The following is a 17,030-nucleotide window of genomic DNA, read 5'->3' on the forward strand; positions in this document are numbered from 1 at the left end:
TTCCCATTTTGAATTCTGAACGTTATGACTGTTTAAAAATTCTGTTTCAAAAGTAATAATATCTATATAAAAACTTAAATTAGTTATATGAAATAAATCCGCGTATGATTCATAAATGAGGACTTCTTTGGTATCCTTGTAAAGAAAGAAATCGTGGTTTGTGTAATCCATAAAGCTACCAGCAATAATAAGTACATTATTGAATTCATTATCTAGAATTTAAGATAAGTAAATTTGTTTAAAATTTAATATTATCTTTATGAATCGTACGGTTTCTGTTATTAATAATAACTTTATTAGGATGATTTTCCCTAACTACCTTTTTTATATCTAGTTTATTTACTTCTCCTTCGGTATAGTCCTTTCCTTTTCTGTCTTTATTATGAAAAGGTAACATTTTATCCTGTGCTTGCTTTAACAATTGGAGAGTTTTATCGTATTTGATTTTATTAAATAATATAGCATACGGTCGTTGATTGGTTACAGAGTGAATTGATAAGTTATATTTATGTGCTGCTCTAATTACAATTTCGGAATAATCAACTAAGTTAAGTTTATCTTTAATGCAACGTGCAATTTCTGTTAAAGTAGAGTGTATCTTTTCAATTTGTTCGTTGGAAGTTCTATGTCGAGGATCTGCATAAAATAAAGATATCCCATTTCTTTGTGCAAAAGATTTAAATTTGGATGAAGAAAAACTTGGTTCTTTATCTATCATCAAGGTTTTGGCTAATGGGAATTGTTGCAGAATATCTGAAACTTTGTTTTCTATATTTAATTTATTTGATTTCTTTTCGATTTCTTTTACGACTAACAATGTTGAATATGAATCTATACAAGTGATGAATATAAGATTTTGGGCGTAATAAATGTCAATATGCGAACTTTCACTTTCTCTATCCGGAATAGGTGCCTGACTAATTTTCATCAAGCCTCCTGTATGCTCGACAATGCGTTTATGTTATTATATAAGATCTGTCTTCAGCGTTTTCTACGTCTTAACTAATTCTTGTTATCCGAAAAGACTCCTTTGTCTGTGCATTTATGAGCAAGAAAAGTCACAAAATTAACATTTTTGTAGATGTAGTTTAAAATTGTGTTTCTTGCATATTTCAAAAATATTTCTTAATTTCTAGGGATAACAACCGGAACAAACAATGGCTCTTAAGTCATCCATATAAAAGAATGCTTAAGAAGCTTCAAGTCCAGAAACTTTAATATTCATCAGTCTCAGAAATGAATTTGGTGTTATTTTTAAACCGTAAGGTAATCATGGGTATAACGAGGGTATAACGATTTCAGTCAGAAGTTTGCAACGCAGTGAAGAAGACGTTTCCGATCACATAAACTATATATATTCGTGATTAGTCTGTCCGTCCGTTTCAAACTAATCTTTCACTTCTAAAGCTATCGGGCTGAATTTTTCCGAAAAGACTTCTTTCTATTGCAGGTAGTAGTCGGATCCCTTCGAAATAATATTTGTTAATAAGTTCTGAATTTCGAACGATCGCAAAATTGGTGGGAAAACAATATGAAAAATGTTATCTTTGGTGTTTTTTAACATACAACCTCCTAAGCTAGGAAATAACATTTTTTAATTTGTTCTAAATTTCGAATTTAATTTTATCAAAATCGGACCACTATTTCACCTAGCTGTCATAGGAAATATCCGAAAATGGGTGGAAAAATATTATAATTAAAATTATAGCTTCGGTGTTTTTTGCCAAAGAAACGGTTAAAGAAATAATGAAGCCAGCAACAATCCTTAAAAATTTCACATAATGTTACTAACGTTGATTATTTCTTATAATTGCAAGGGTACATAAACTTCGGCTTGCCGAAGCTAACTTCCTTTCTTGTTTTTCTGTTAAACTTTTGTGCTTAGAAGCCTCATATTGTGAATATTTTACAAGATTTTTTATTTTATGCCAAGTATATATGGCGATTTATTATTTGGAATTAGTTTTGTTTTGTTGTCCTGTGAGGGGGTTTGGTCCACCGTTTGGATACACCTATAGAGCCTCTTGTAGGCTCGGTGTATCTCTAGCAGTCGTCTTTAGGTCTCATTAGGTTTTTCTCATAGGTGTAGGGGATTTGCCATGTCTCCCGCCGTTTTATTTCTGCTGCAGCTGTTCTTGGCCTGTGGGCACAGGCTTAGTGAATTTTGTATATATATAGACGTTGATGCACTTCGAACATTACAAACAAGTGGCCCAACGACACCAAGCACGTGCTTGTTACGCGCCCTTTTATAAATTTGGGCAAAAAATGCGAGATCGCGAGGAAGATACATACATAAAACAAATAGAAACGGGACACAAATAAAAATAAAAGGCACAACTAAGAATTAAGCAAATGAGTTAAAATATTAGTTTTGTTAGGAGTTGAATAACTCCCCACAAATCCCAGCTGCAGATGGCCGGCCGCTCATCAGGTACGCGGCGAATTCGCGTAGTGGCGGCGCGGTGAAGAGCGAGGACGTAGAACGAGAGAGTTTGAAGATCGAGGACGGAGAACGAGAGAGTTTGGAGATCGAGGACGGAGAATGAGAGAGTTTGGAGATCGAGGACGGAGAACGTGAGAGTTTGGAGAGGAAGAGAGTTTGGAGACAAGAGTTTGGAGAGCGAGAGAGTTTGGAGAGCAAGAGGGTTCGGAGACCAAGAGAGTTTGGAGACCAACAATGAAGAAGGAGAGAGCGGAGACTTGGCGGGCGGAGCGAGAGTGCCGTGTGCAAAAAGGAGTAGCGGGACGCCGCCGGACTTTGGACTTTGGAAAGAAGGTGCCACATCTCAGCAGCGGTGCGGCACACAAACATGTCGCATGCGTCTCCGGGATCAGCGGGACGGCAGCATCAGGCTGAACGGCGGCGGGAAGCAGTGCGTCAGGGACAAGAGGGTCAAACAGGAACCATGGACTTTGGACCCGATGTGGAGAGTTTTGGCGGGCCGTGTGCAAAAGGGAAATAACGGTTCCCAGAGGCCCTATATAAAACCGCAGGGCGCTGGCAGCGGGATCAATCATTCAGTCGAGATCAGTCAGTCAAGAGCGAGCAGTCAGTCGAGAGCAAGGAGTCGAATGAAATCCAATCAAGCAAGCTACGAGGGAGCCACACCAGGGCGAGTCGTCGGAAGCAGCGCCGTGGGAGCCTACGAGAAGCAAGATCGTCACGTCGAGGCGTTCGGGATTGGGATTACTAGGAATCTCCGAACTGAGACACAGGTGGCTGAGGTCGAAGGAGGCTAAGTTCTGTTCTGTCCTGCCGACGAAGTCCGGGCGTTACGCCTGGAGGGTCTACTAGACTTAGATTTGAAATCGAGAGTAGCAAGCCAGAAGGAAGAGAAGTCCCGGAGCGGCGTGACAGAACCCCTAGAGTAGCAAGCCAGAAGGGAGAGAAGTCCCGGAGCGGCGCAACGGAACCCCTAGAGTAGCGAGCTAGAAGGGAGAGAAGTCCCGGAGCGGCGCAACAGAACCCTGAGAGTCACGAGCCAGAAGGGAGAGAAGTCCCGGATCGGCGTATGCCCTCGAACCCAGCACAGAAGTCAAGACCTACAGCCACCTGTCAAGAGCAGTTCGCAGGATATCGCCACCAGCAAGCATTACACCACACCGCAACGGCCACGCAAGGAGGATCGAGGCCGCAGGAACGGCACGGACAGTACGCGGAAGGGTGAGGCTAGGGTGGAACGTTCGTTTACACGAGGCACAGAAGCGAAGTGAAAAGCGAGACAGCTTCCTGGCGTTCTGCCTTGACTGTCCGCACGATCTGAGCGGAAGCCCGTGGGACCATCCGGGACAGAGCAAGGGACAGGAGATCGGGTATCGAGAGGAGTGATCCTGGAGAGCTCGTCAGTCTGTTCACCCTAGTCTGAGAACGGTGACGCTTCCCTAAGCCCGCACAGCTGACCCCATAGCGAGTCATAATCGTGGCCGAGCAGTCACCGAGCCAGCCACGTCAGGAGCAATCAGCGGTCAAGGATCTTCGAGGAGCGACACGACAACCCACACCGTCGGAGACAGCGAGACAAGCAAGTTATAAAGACGTCTGTAGTTATACCCGCAATAAACCCACTCCGATCCCGAGAATTCTGTGCTTTTTTCACTGAACTACTGGGCGGTAACGTTTATTTAAATTTGGTGGGACGAACACACACAATCTACTGAGCTAGCCGCACAAATACCGTAGCGAGCAGAAACCAAAGAAATCAGTTCGTTACAGTTTTTAATAATATTAGTTTTTAATAATATTAGTTTTTAATAGATGTTGAAATGCAAATTAAATGCCAACGTTTATAATAGTTATTATATAGAACGCGAAGGATAATAAATTTGTGTTAGTCTAACAGGAACGTTGAATCTTAGGCGGTTTAAAAGATCTGCAGAATCAATGTCACCTCTTATAAGATTTTGTATAAAAATAGTACCAAGCATTGTTCTACGATTTACAAGTGTAGGTAAATTAAGCAATTGTAATCAACTCTCGTAGGAAGGAAGCGACTCAATACGGTCGATGTGCACTCGATATCGTGGACTCCAAACCGACGAACAATATTCCAAAATAGGACGGACAAGGGAGGTAAATAATAATTTGGTCGTATAAGGGTCATCAAATTCTTTTGACCAACGCTTTATAAACCCAAGAACACTCATGGCTTTGTTAACAGTGGACATAATGTGGCAGTCAAATTTAAGTTTAGGGTCAAGAAGAACACCTAAATCGTTAACTGAATATATACGGCCAAGTGGCGTACTTTTAGGAAAGTAACTGATAAACATAGGAGTACCCCTATAAAATGTCATAACGTTGCATTTAAGGCCGTTCAAATTTAAAAGGTTGTACTCACACCATCCATGAAAACAATCAATATCCGACTGTAAGTTAAATCCCGACGCTATATCACTATATGATAAACAAAGCTTAACATCATCAGCATACATAAGTATAAGAGATATGTTATGATTGAGGCAAGATCGTTAATATCTGCCTTCGCAGATAATAATAGAGTCCTTCCAGATAGAAAGAAAAACTGATGATGAAATAGACAAAAAAAAAAGTTTAAGAATCGGTTTACAAATGGTTGACGCACAAAACTTAAGCAGGAAGTCCATCTGGACCGGGGAAATAAGTTGGCGTTGTAGTTGCTAAATCTCTTTAGAGAGAGATTTCGGTGATTGCAGGGGAAAAAATACAATTTGATCTATTTAAGGGATTAGGGTAGTTAGAGTTTGACTAAGCTGTCGAACTATAAGTAGTTTGGAAAAACTCAGCAAATAAATTAGCAATTTCAGAATCCGTCGATGCCTCCATTGAGTTTAGACATACCGATGATGGCAATGTCAATGCCGTTTCAGTCAGAAGTTTGGAACGCAGTGAAGGAGACGTTTCCGACCCCATAAAGTATATATATTCTTGATCAGCGTCACAAGACGAGATTTATCCATGATCGTCTGTCCGTCAGTCTGTCTGTCCGTCTGTCCGTCCGTTTCTACGCAAACTAGTCTCTCAGTTTTAAAGTCGGAACCAGCCGGATCGGACAACTATATCTTATAGCTCCCATTGGAACTATCGGGGAAAAAATTAAAAAAAAAATTATATCTTTCGTGTTTTTTAACATATACCTTTCTAAACTTGGTTATAACATTCTTAAATTAGTTCTGAATTTCGTATTAAACAATCGGAAAATTAGAGGTAAAATAATATTGAAAAATTATATCTTCGGTGTTTTTTAACTTATATCCTTCCCTTGGAAATAACATTTTTTATTTGGTTATGGACTATATCATATAGCTGTCATATGAACGATCGGATTGGTGGGAAGTAATGTGAAACAAATTATAGCTTTGGGGCATTTTGACATATTATCTTATAATATTGGGAATATAAATTTTTATATTTTTAAGAATTTCGAATTCAATTTAATAAAATGATTGATTATTTTTTATAACTGCAAGGGTATACAAACTTCGGCTTGCCGAAGTTAACTTCCTTTCTTGTTGCTAATGTAATTGTGTCCATTAAATTCATAATATTGTAAGTCAGCAAACGAAGGCGGTAATTTGTGAGTAGAATTTCTTGACCTTTAAAGGCAGTTTTAAAGTTGTCAGATAGTTTTTATTTCTTTAAATATTTTGGAATGAATAAAGAATTGATCGGTATTGTTTTTTATCAAATCATCAATTTTATTTCGAACTGTTATGAAAACAGCATGATCTGGTGTTCCTGGTATCCATTTCCAGATTGCGCCTAATTCATTAATGCCTCTTTTTGACCTAGTGAGTAATACTTGAGAAATAAGCATTTTTATAATTTCTAAATCGTTATTTGCCATTTTGAATTCTGAACGTTATGACTGTTTAAAAATTCTGTTTTAAAAGTAATAATATCTATATAAAAACTTAAATTAGTTATATGAAATAAATTCATAAATGAGGACTTCTTTGGTATCCTTGTAAAGAAAGAAATCGTGGTTTGTGTAATCCATAAAGCTACCAGCAATAATAAGTACATTATTGAATTCATTATCTAGAATTTAAGATAAGTAAATTTGTTTAAAATTTAATATTATCTTTATGAATCGTACGGTTTCTGTTATTAATAATAACTTTATTAGGATGATTTTCCCTAACTACCTTTTTTATATGTAGTTTATTTACTTCTCCTTCGGTATAGTCCTTTTCTTTTCTGTCTTTATTATGAAAAGGTAACATTTTATCCTGTGCTTGCTTTAACAATTGGAGAGTTTTATCGTGTTTGATTTTATTAAATAATATAGCATACGGTCGTTGATTGGTTACAGAGTGAATTGATAAGTTATATTTATGTGCTGCTCTAATTACAATTTCGGAATAATCAACTAAGTTAAGTTTATCTTTAATGCAACGTGCAATTTCTGTTAAAGTAGAGTGTATCTTTTCAATTTGTTCGTTGGAAGTTCTATGTCGAGGATCTGCATAAAATAAAGATATCCCATTTCTTTGTGCAAAAGATTTAAATTTGGATGAAGAAAAACTTGGTTCTTTATCTATCATCAAGGTTTTGGCTAATGGGAATTGTTGCAGAATATCTGAAACTTTGTTTTCTATATTTAATTTATTTGATTTCTTTTCGATTTCTTTTACGACTAACAATGTTGAATATGAATCTATACAAGTGATGAATATAAGATTTTGGGCGTAATAAATGTCAATATGCGAACTTTCACTTTCTCTATCCGGAATAGGTGCCTGAATAATTTTCATCAAGCCCCCTGTATGCTCGACAATGCGTTTATGTTATTATAAAAGATCTGTCTTCAGCGTTTTCTACGTCTTAATTAATTCTTGTTATCCGAAAAGACTCCTTTGTCTGTGCATTTATGAGCAAGAAAAGTCACAAAATTAACATTTTTGTAGATGTAGTTTTAAATTGTGTTTCTTGCATATTTCAAAAATATTTCTTAATTTCTAGGGATAACAACCGGAACAAACAATGGCTCTTAAGTCATCCATATAAAAGAATGCTTAAGAAGCTTCAAGTCCAGAAACTTTAATATTCATCAGTCTCAGAAATGAATTTGGTGTTATTTTTAAACCGTAAGGTAATCATGTAAAACGATATAAACCATTGCTCGTTAAAACCGACGATATATTTCGTTAATTTTTTAGTTTAATTTGAAGGAAACCTGACATTAAATCAAGTGTTTTTAATTACATATTAATTAAAAATTGGTTCACATTATAAAGTTTGTATACTAATTAATAAATTGGTACTGGTTATTTTGAGTAATCGGACAAATGTATTCTGTTCTGAAGTAGGAGAGTGGCAACGTAATTGATTTTTCAAACTCTGAGATCTGGCTGGTAAAAGTATTGGGTTATTAACAAAGTTATTATACCCCTGCAGAGGGTATAACGATTTCAGTCAGAAGTTTGCAACGCAGTGAAGGAGACGTTTCCGATCACATAAACTATATATATTCGTGATTAGTCTGTCCGTCCGTTTCAAACTAATCTTTCACTTCTAAAGCTATCGGGCTGAATTTTTCCGAAAAGACTTCTTTCTATTGCAGGTAGTAGTCGGATCCCTTCGAAATAATATTTGTTAATAAGTTCTGAATTTCGAACGATCGCAAAATTGGTGGGAAAACAATATGAAAAATGTTATCTTTGGTGTTTTTTAACATACAACCTCCTAAGCTAGGAAATAACATTTTTTAATTTGTTCTAAATTTCGAATTTAATTTTATCAAAATCGGACCACTATTTCACCTAGCTGTCATAGGAAATATCCGAAAATGGGTGGAAAAATATTATAATTAAAATTATAGCTTCGGTGTTTTTTGCCAAAGAAACGGTTAAAGAAATAATGAAGCCAGCAACAATCCTTAAAAATTTCACATAATGTTACTAACGTTGATTATTTCTTATAATTGCAAGGGTACATAAACTTCGGCTTGCCGAAGCTAACTTCCTTTCTTGTTTTTCTGTTAAACTTTTGTGTTTAGAAGCCTCATATTGTGAATATTTTACAAGATTTTTTATTTTATGCCAAGTATATATGGCGATTTATTATTTGGAATTAGTTTTGTTTTGTTGTCCTGTGAGGGGGTTTGGTCCACCGTTTGGATACACCTATAGAGCCTCTTGTAGGCTCGGTGTATCTCTAGCAGTCGTCTTTAGGTCTCATTAGGTTTTTCTCATAGGTGTAGGGGATTTGCCATGTCTCCCGCCGTTTTATTTCTGCTGCAGCTGTTCTTGGCCTGTGGGCACAGGCTTAGTGAATTTTGTATATATATAGACGTTGATGCACTTCGAACATTACAAACAAGTGGCCCAACGACACCAAGCACGTGCTTGTTACGCGCGGGGCCCTTTTATAAATTTGGGCAAAAAATGCGAGATCGCGAGGAAGATACATACATAAAACAAATAGAAACGGGACACAAATAAAAATAAAAGGCACAACTAAGAATTAAGCAAATGAGTTAAAATATTAGTTTTGTTAGGAGTTGAATAACTCCCCACAAATCCCAGCTGAAGATGGCCGGCCGCTCATCAGGTACGCGGCGAATTCGCGTAGTGGCGGCGCGGTGAAGAGCGAGGACGTAGAACGAGAGAGTTTGAAGATCGAGGACGGAGAACGAGAGAGTTTGGAGATCGAGGACGGAGAATGAGAGAGTTTGGAGATCGAGGACGGACAACGTGAGAGTTTGGAGAGGAAGAGAGTTTGGAGACAAGAGTTTGGAGAGCGAGAGAGTTTGGAGAGCAAGAGGGTTCGGAGACCAAGAGAGTTTGGAGACCAACAATGAAGAAGGAGAGAGCGGAGACTTGGCGGGCGGAGCGAGAGTGCCGTGTGCAAAAAGGAGTAGCGGGACGCCGCCGGACTTTGGACTTTGGAAAGAAGGTGCCACATCTCAGCAGCGGTGCGGCACACAAACATGTCGCATGCGTCTCCGGGATCAGCGGGACGGCAGCATCAGGCTGAACGGCGGCGGGAAGCAGTGCGTCAGGGACAAGAGGGTCAAACAGGAACCATGGACTTTGGACCCGATGTGGAGAGTTTTGGCGGGCCGTGTGCAAAAGGGAAATAACGGTTCCCAGAGGCCCTATATAAAACCGCAGGGTGCTGGCAGCGGGATCAATCATTCAGTCGAGATCAGTCAGTCAAGAGCGAGCAGTCAGTCGAGAGCAAGGAGTCGAATGAAATCCAATCAAGCAAGCTACGAGTGAGCCACACCAGGGCGAGTCGTCGGAAGCAGCGCCGTGGGAGCCTACGAGGAGCAAGATCGTCACGTCGAGGCGTTCGGGATTGGGATTACTAGGAATCTCCGAACTGAGACACAGGTGGCTGAGGTCGAAGGAGGCTAAGTTCTGTTCTGTCCTGCCGACGAAGTCCGGGCGTTACGCCTGGAGGGTCTACTAGACTTAGATTTGAAATCGAGAGTAGCAAGCCAGAAGGAAGAGAAGTCCCGGAGCGGCGTGACAGAACCCCTAGAGTAGCAAGCCAGAAGGGAGAGAAGTCCCGGAGCGGCGCAACGGAACCCCTAGAGTAGCGAGCTAGAAGGGAGAGAAGTCCCGGAGCGGCGCAACAGAACCCTGAGAGTCACGAGCCAGAAGGGAGAGAAGTCCCGGATCGGCGTATGCCCTCGAACCCAGCACAGAAGTCAAGACCTACAGCCACCTGTCAAGAGCAGTTCGCAGGATATCGCCACCAGCAAGCAGGACACCACACCGCAACGGGCACGCAAGGAGGATCGAGGCCGCAGGAACGGCACGGACAGTACGCGGAAGGGTGAGGCTAGGGTGGAACGTTCGTTTACACGAGGCACAGAAGCGAAGTGAAAAGCGAGACAGCTTCCTGGCGTTCTGCCTTGACTGTCCGCACGATCTGAGCGGAAGCCCGTGGGACCATCCGGGACAGAGCAAGGGACAGGAGATCGGGTATCGAGAGGAGTGATCCTGGAGAGCTCGTCAGTCTGTTCACCCTAGTCTGAGAACGGTGACGCTTCCCTAAGCCCGCACAGCTGACCCCATAGCGAGTCATATTCGTGGCCGAGCAGTCACCGAGCCAGCCACGTCAGGAGCAATCAGCGGTCAAGGATCTTCGAGGAGCGACACGACAACCCACACCGTCGGAGACAGCGAGACAAGCAAGTTATAAAGACGTCTGTAGTTATACCCGCAATAAACCCACTCCGATCCCGAGAATTCTGTGCTTTTTTCACTGAACTACTGGGCGGTAACGTTTATTTAAATTTGGTGGGACGAACACACACAATCTACTGAGCTAGCCGCACAAATACCGTAGCGAGCAGAAACCAAAGAAATCAGTTCGTTACAGTTTTTAATAATATTAGTTTTTAATAATATTAGTTTTTAATAGATGTTGAAATGCAAATTAAATGCCAACGTTTATTATAGTTATTATATAGAACGCGAAGGATAATAAATTTGTGTTAGTCTAACAGGAACGTTGAATCTTAGGCGGTTTAAAAGATCTGCAGAATCAATGTCACCTCTTATAAGATTTTGTATAAAAATAGTACCAAGCATTGTTCTACGATTTACAAGTGTAGGTAAATTAAGCAATTGTAATCAACTCTCGTAGGAAGGAAGCGACTCAATACGGTCGATGTGCACTCGATATCGTGGACTCCAAACCGACGAACAATATTCCAAAATAGGACGGACAAGGGAGGTAAATAATAATTTGGTCGTATAAGGGTCATGAAATTCTTTTGACCAACGCTTTATAAACCCAAGAACACTCATGGCTTTGTTAACAGTGGACATAATGTGGCAGTCAAATTTAAGTTTAGGGTCAAGAAGAACACCTAAATCGTTAACTGAATATATACGGCCAAGTGGCGTACTTTTAGGAAAGTAACTGATAAACATAGGAGTACCCCTATAAAATGTCATAACGTTGCATTTAAGGCCGTTCAAATTTAAAAGGTTGTACTCACACCATCCATGAAAACAATCAATATCCGACTGTAAGTTAAATCCCGACGCTATATCACTATATGATAAACAAAGCTTAACATCATCAGCATACATAAGTATAAGAGATATGTTATGATTGAGGCAAGATCGTTAATATCTGCCTTCGCAGATAATAATAGAGTCCTTCCAGATAGAAAGAAAAACTGATGATGAAATAGACAAAAAAAAAAGTTTAAGAATCGGTTTACAAATGGTTGACGCACAAAACTTAAGCAGGAAGTCCATCTGGACCGGGGAAATAAGTTGGCGTTGTAGTTGCTAAATCTCTTTAGAGAGAGATTTCGGTGATTGCAGGGGAAAAAATACAATTTGATCTATTTAAGGGATTAGGGTAGTTAGAGTTTGACTAAGCTGTCGAACTATAAGTAGTTTGGAAAAACTCAGCAAATAAATTAGCAATTTCAGAATCCGTCGATGCCTCCATTGAGTTTAGACATACCGATGATGGCAATGTCAATGCCGTTTCAGTCAGAAGTTTGGAACGCAGTGAAGGAGACGTTTCCGACCCCATAAAGTATATATATTCTTGATCAGCGTCACAAGACGAGATTTATCCATGATCGTCTGTCCGTCAGTCTGTCCGTCAGTCTGTCTGTCCGTCTGTCCGTCCGTTTCTACGCAAACTAGTCTCTCAGTTTTAAAGTCGGAACCAGCCGGATCGGACAACTATATCTTATAGCTCCCATTGGAACTATCGGGGAAAAAATTAAAAAAAAATTATATCTTTCGTGTTTTTTAACATATACCTTTCTAAACTTGGTTATAACATTCTTAAATTAGTTCTGAATTTCGTATTAAACAATCGGAAAATTAGAGGTAAAATAATATTGAAAAATTATATCTTCGGTGTTTTTTAACTTATATCCTCCCCTTGGAAATAACATTTTTTATTTGGTTATGGACTATATCATATAGCTGTCATAGGAACGATCGGATTGGTGGGAAGTAATGTGAAACAAATTATAGCTTTGGGGCATTTTGACATATTATCTTATAATATTGGGAATATAAATTTTTATATTTTTAAGAATTTCGAATTCAATTTAATAAAATGATTGATTATTTTTTATAACTGCAAGGGTATACAAACTTCGGCTTGCCGAAGTTAACTTCCTTTCTTGTTGCTAATGTAATTGTGTCCATTAAATTCATAATATCGTAAGTCAGCAAACGAAGGCGGTAATTTGTGAGTAGAATTTCTTGACCTTTAAAGGCAGTTTTAAAGTTGTCAGATAGTTTTTATTTCTTTAAATATTTTGGAATGAATAAAGAATTGATCGGTATTGTTTTTTATCAAATCATCAATTTTATTTCGAACTGTTATGAAAACAGCATGATCTGGTGTTCCTGGTATCCATTTCCAGATTGCGCCTAATTCATTAATGCCTCTTTTTGACCTAGTGAGTAATACTTGAGAAATAAGCATTTTTATAATTTCTAAATCGTTATTTGCCATTTTGAATTCTGAACGTTATGACTGTTTAAAAATTCTGTTTTAAAAGTAATAATATCTATATAAAAACTTAAATTAGTTATATGAAATAAATCCGCGTATGATTCATAAATGAGGACTTCTTTGGTATCCTTGTAAAGAAAGAAATCGTGGTTTGTGTAATCCATAAAGCTACCAGCAATAATAAGTACATTATTGAATTCATTATCTAGAATTTAAGATAAGTAAATTTGTTTAAAATTTAATATTATCTTTATGAATCGTACGGTTTCTGTTATTAATAATAACTTTATTAGGATGATTTTCCCTAACTACCTTTTTTATATGTAGTTTATTTACTTCTCCTTCGGTATAGTCCTTTTCTTTTCTGTCTTTATTATGAAAAGGTAACATTTTATCCTGTGCTTGCTTTAACAATTGGAGAGTTTTATCGTGTTTGATTTTATTAAATAATATAGCATACGGTCGTTGATTGGTTACAGAGTGAATTGATAAGTTATATTTATGTGCTGCTCTAATTACAATTTCGGAATAATCAACTAAGTTAAGTTTATCTTTAATGCAACGTGCAATTTCTGTTAAAGTAGAGTGTATCTTTTCAATTTGTTCGTTGGAAGTTCTATGTCGAGGATCTGCATAAAATAAAGATATCCCATTTCTTTGTGCAAAAGATTTAAATTTGGATGAAGAAAAACTTGGTTCTTTATCTATCATCAAGGTTTTGGCTAATGGGAATTGTTGCAGAATATCTGAAACTTTGTTTTCTATATTTAATTTATTTGATTTCTTTTCGATTTCTTTTACGACTAACAATGTTGAATATGAATCTATACAAGTGATGAATATAAGATTTTGGGCGTAATAAATGTCAATATGCGAACTTTCACTTTCTCTATCCGGAATAGGTGCCTGAATAATTTTCATCAAGCCCCCTGTATGCTCGACAATGCGTTTATGTTATTATAAAAGATCTGTCTTCAGCGTTTTCTACGTCTTAATTAATTCTTGTTATCCGAAAAGACTCCTTTGTCTGTGCATTTATGAGCAAGAAAAGTCACAAAATTAACATTTTTGTAGATGTAGTTTAAAATTGTGTTTCTTGCATATTTCAAAAATATTTCTTAATTTCTAGGGTTAACAACCGGAACAAACAATGGCTCTTAAGTCATCCATATAAAAGAATGCTTAAGAAGCTTCAAGTCCAGAAACTTTAATATTCATCAGTCTCAGAAATGAATTTGGTGTTATTTTTAAACCGTAAGGTAATCATGTAAAACGATATAAACCATTGCTCGTTAAAACCGACGATATATTTCGTTAATTTTTTAGTTTAATTTGAAGGAAACCTGACATTAAATCAAGTGTTTTTAATTACATATTAATTAAAAATTGGTTCACATTATAAAGTTTGTATACTAATTAATAAATTGGTACTGGTTATTTTGAGTAATCGGACAAATGTATTCTGTTCTGAAGTAGGAGAGTGGCAACGTAATTGATTTTTCAAACTCTGAGATCTGGCTGGTAAAAGTATTGGGTTATTAACAAAGTTATTATACCCCTGCAGAGGGTATAACGATTTCAGTCAGAAGTTTGCAACGCAGTGAAGGAGACGTTTCCGATCACATAAACTATATATATTCGTGATTAGTCTGTCCGTCCGTTTCAAACTAATCTTTCACTTCTAAAGCTATTGGGCTGAATTTTTCCGAAAAGACTTCTTTCTATTGCAGGTAGTAGTCGGATCCCTTCGAAATAACATTTGTTAATAAGTTCTGAATTTCGAACGATCGCAAAATTGGTGGGAAAACAATATGAAAAATGATATCTTTGGTGTTTTTTAACATACAACCTCCTAAGCTAGGAAATAACATTTTTTAATTTGTTTTAAATTTCGAATTTAATTTTATCAAAATCGGACCACTATTTCACCTAGCTGTCATAGGAAATATCCGAAAATGGGTGGAAAAATATTATAATTAAAATTATAGCTTCGGTGTTTTTTGCCAAAGAAACGGTTAAAGAAATAATGAAGCCAGCAACAATCCTTAAAAATTTCACATAATGTTACTAACGTTGATTATTTCTTATAATTGCAAGGGTACATAAACTTCGGCTTGCCGAAGCTAACTTCCTTTCTTGTTTTTCTGTTAAACTTTTGTGTTTAGAAGCCTCATATTGTGAATATTTTACAAGATTTATTTATTTTAATTATTTGGAATTAGTTTTGTTTTGTTGTCCTGTGAGGGGGTTTGGTCCACCGTTTGGATACACCTATAAAGCCTCTTGTAGGCTCGGTGTATCTCTAGCAGTCGTCTTAAGGTCTCATTAGGTTTTTCTCGTAGGTGTAGGGGATTTGCCATGTCTCCCGCCGTTTTATTTCTGCTGCAGCTGTTCTTGGCCGGTGGGCACAGGCTTAGTGAATTTTGTATATATATAGACGTTGATGCACTTCGAACATTACAAACAAGTGGCCCAACGACACCAAGCACGTGCTTGTTACGCGCGGGGCCCTTTTATAAATTTGGGCAAAAAATGCGAGATCGCGAGGAAGATACATACATAAAACAAATAGAAACGGGACACAAATAAAAATAAAAGGCACAACTAAGAATTAAGCAAATGAGTTAAAATATTAGTTTTGTGAGGAGTTGAATAACTCCCCACAAATCCCAGCTGCAGATGGCCGGCCGCTCATCAGGTACGCGGCGAATTCGCGTAGTGGCGGCGCGGTAGATCGAGGACGGAGAACGAGAGAGTTTGGTGATCGAGGACGGAGAACGTGACAGTTTGGAGAGGAAGAGAGTTTGGAGACAAGAGTTTGGAGAGCGAGAGAGTTTGGAGAGCAAGAGGGTTCGGAGACCAAGAGAGTTTGGAGACCAACAATGAAGAAGGAGAGAGCGGAGACTTGGCGGGCGGAGCGAGAGTGCCGTGTGCAAAAAGGAGTAGCGGGACGCCGCCGGACTTTGGACTTTGGAAAGAAGGTGCCACATCTCAGCAGCGGTGCGGCACACAAACATGTCGCATGCGTCTCCGGGATCAGCGGGACGGCAGCATCAGGCTGAACGGCGGCGGGAAGCAGTGCGTTAGGGACAAGAGGGTCAAACAGGAACCATGGACTTTGGACCCGATGTGGAGAGTTTTGGCGGGCCGTGTGCAAAAGGGAAATAACGGTTCCCAGAGGCCCTATATAAAACCGCAGGGCGCTGGCAGCGGGATCAATCATTCAGTCGAGATCAGTCAGTCAAGAGCGAGCAGTCAGTCGAGAGCAAGGAGTCGAATGAAATCCAATCAAGCAAGCTACGAGGGAGCCACACCAGGGCGAGTCGTCGGAAGCAGCGCCGTGGGAGCCTACGAGGAGCAAGATCGTCACGTCGAGGCGTTCGGGATTGGGATTACTAGGAATCTCCGAACTGAGACACAGGTGGCTGAGGTCTAAGGAGGCACCACACGGCTAAGTTCTGTTCTGTCCTGCCGACGAAAACCTGGCGTTACGCCTGGAGGGTCTACTAGACTTAGATTTGAAATCGAGAGTAGCAAGCTAGAAGGAATAGAAGTCCCGGAGCGTCGTGACAGAACCCCTAGAGTAGCAAGCCAGAAGGGAGAGAAGTCCCGGAGCGGCGCAACGGAACCCCTAGAGTAGCGAGCCAGAAGGGAGAGAAGTCCCGGAGCGGCGCAACAGAACCCTGAGAGTCACGAGCCAGAAGGGAGAGAAGTCCCGGATCGGCGTATGCCCTCGAACCCAGCACAGAAGTCAAGACCTACAGCCACCTGTCAAGAGCAGTTCGCAGGATATCGCCACCAGCAAGCAGGACACCACACCGCAACGGCCACGCAAGGAGGATCGAGGCCGCAGGAACGGCACGGACAGTACGCGGAAGGGTGAGGCTAGGGTGGAACGTTTGTTTACACGAGGCACAGAAGCGAAGTGAAAAGCGAGACAGCTTCCTGGCGTTCTGCCTTGACTGTCCGCACGATCTGAGCGGAAGCCCGTGGGACCATCCGGGACAGAGCAAGGGACAGGAGGTCGGGTATCGAGAGGAGTGATCCTGGAGAGCTCGTCAGTCTGTTCACCCTAGTCTGAGAACGGTGACGC

The 17,030-nt window shown here is 39.5% G+C and overlaps 1 protein-coding gene across 27 annotated transcripts in view; it reads left to right on the top strand.

Annotated features, from left to right (window-relative positions):
- The window catches only part of LOC108028850 (calcium/calmodulin-dependent protein kinase kinase 2), a 243,822-nt gene that overhangs the window by 69,448 nt on the left and 157,344 nt on the right, over positions 1–17,030 (top strand). The window contains exon 2 of one of the 27 annotated variants that reach the window (XM_050886214.1): positions 1,137–1,266. The exons of 24 other annotated variants lie outside the window; for them this stretch is intronic. In XM_050886214.1, the coding sequence (XP_050742171.1) occupies positions 1,237–1,266 (30 nt within the window). In that variant the 5' untranslated portion in view covers positions 1,137–1,236. Of the gene's footprint in view, positions 1–1,136; positions 1,267–7,444; positions 7,575–14,077; positions 14,197–17,030 lie in introns of those variants that run through there. 2 more of the 27 variants (XM_050886212.1, XM_050886215.1) reach the window with 2 other exon arrangements.

Source organism: Drosophila biarmipes, chromosome 3L (genome assembly GCF_025231255.1).
Source record: "Drosophila biarmipes strain raj3 chromosome 3L, RU_DBia_V1.1, whole genome shotgun sequence".
Taxonomy (NCBI): Eukaryota; Metazoa; Arthropoda; class Insecta; order Diptera; family Drosophilidae; genus Drosophila; species Drosophila biarmipes.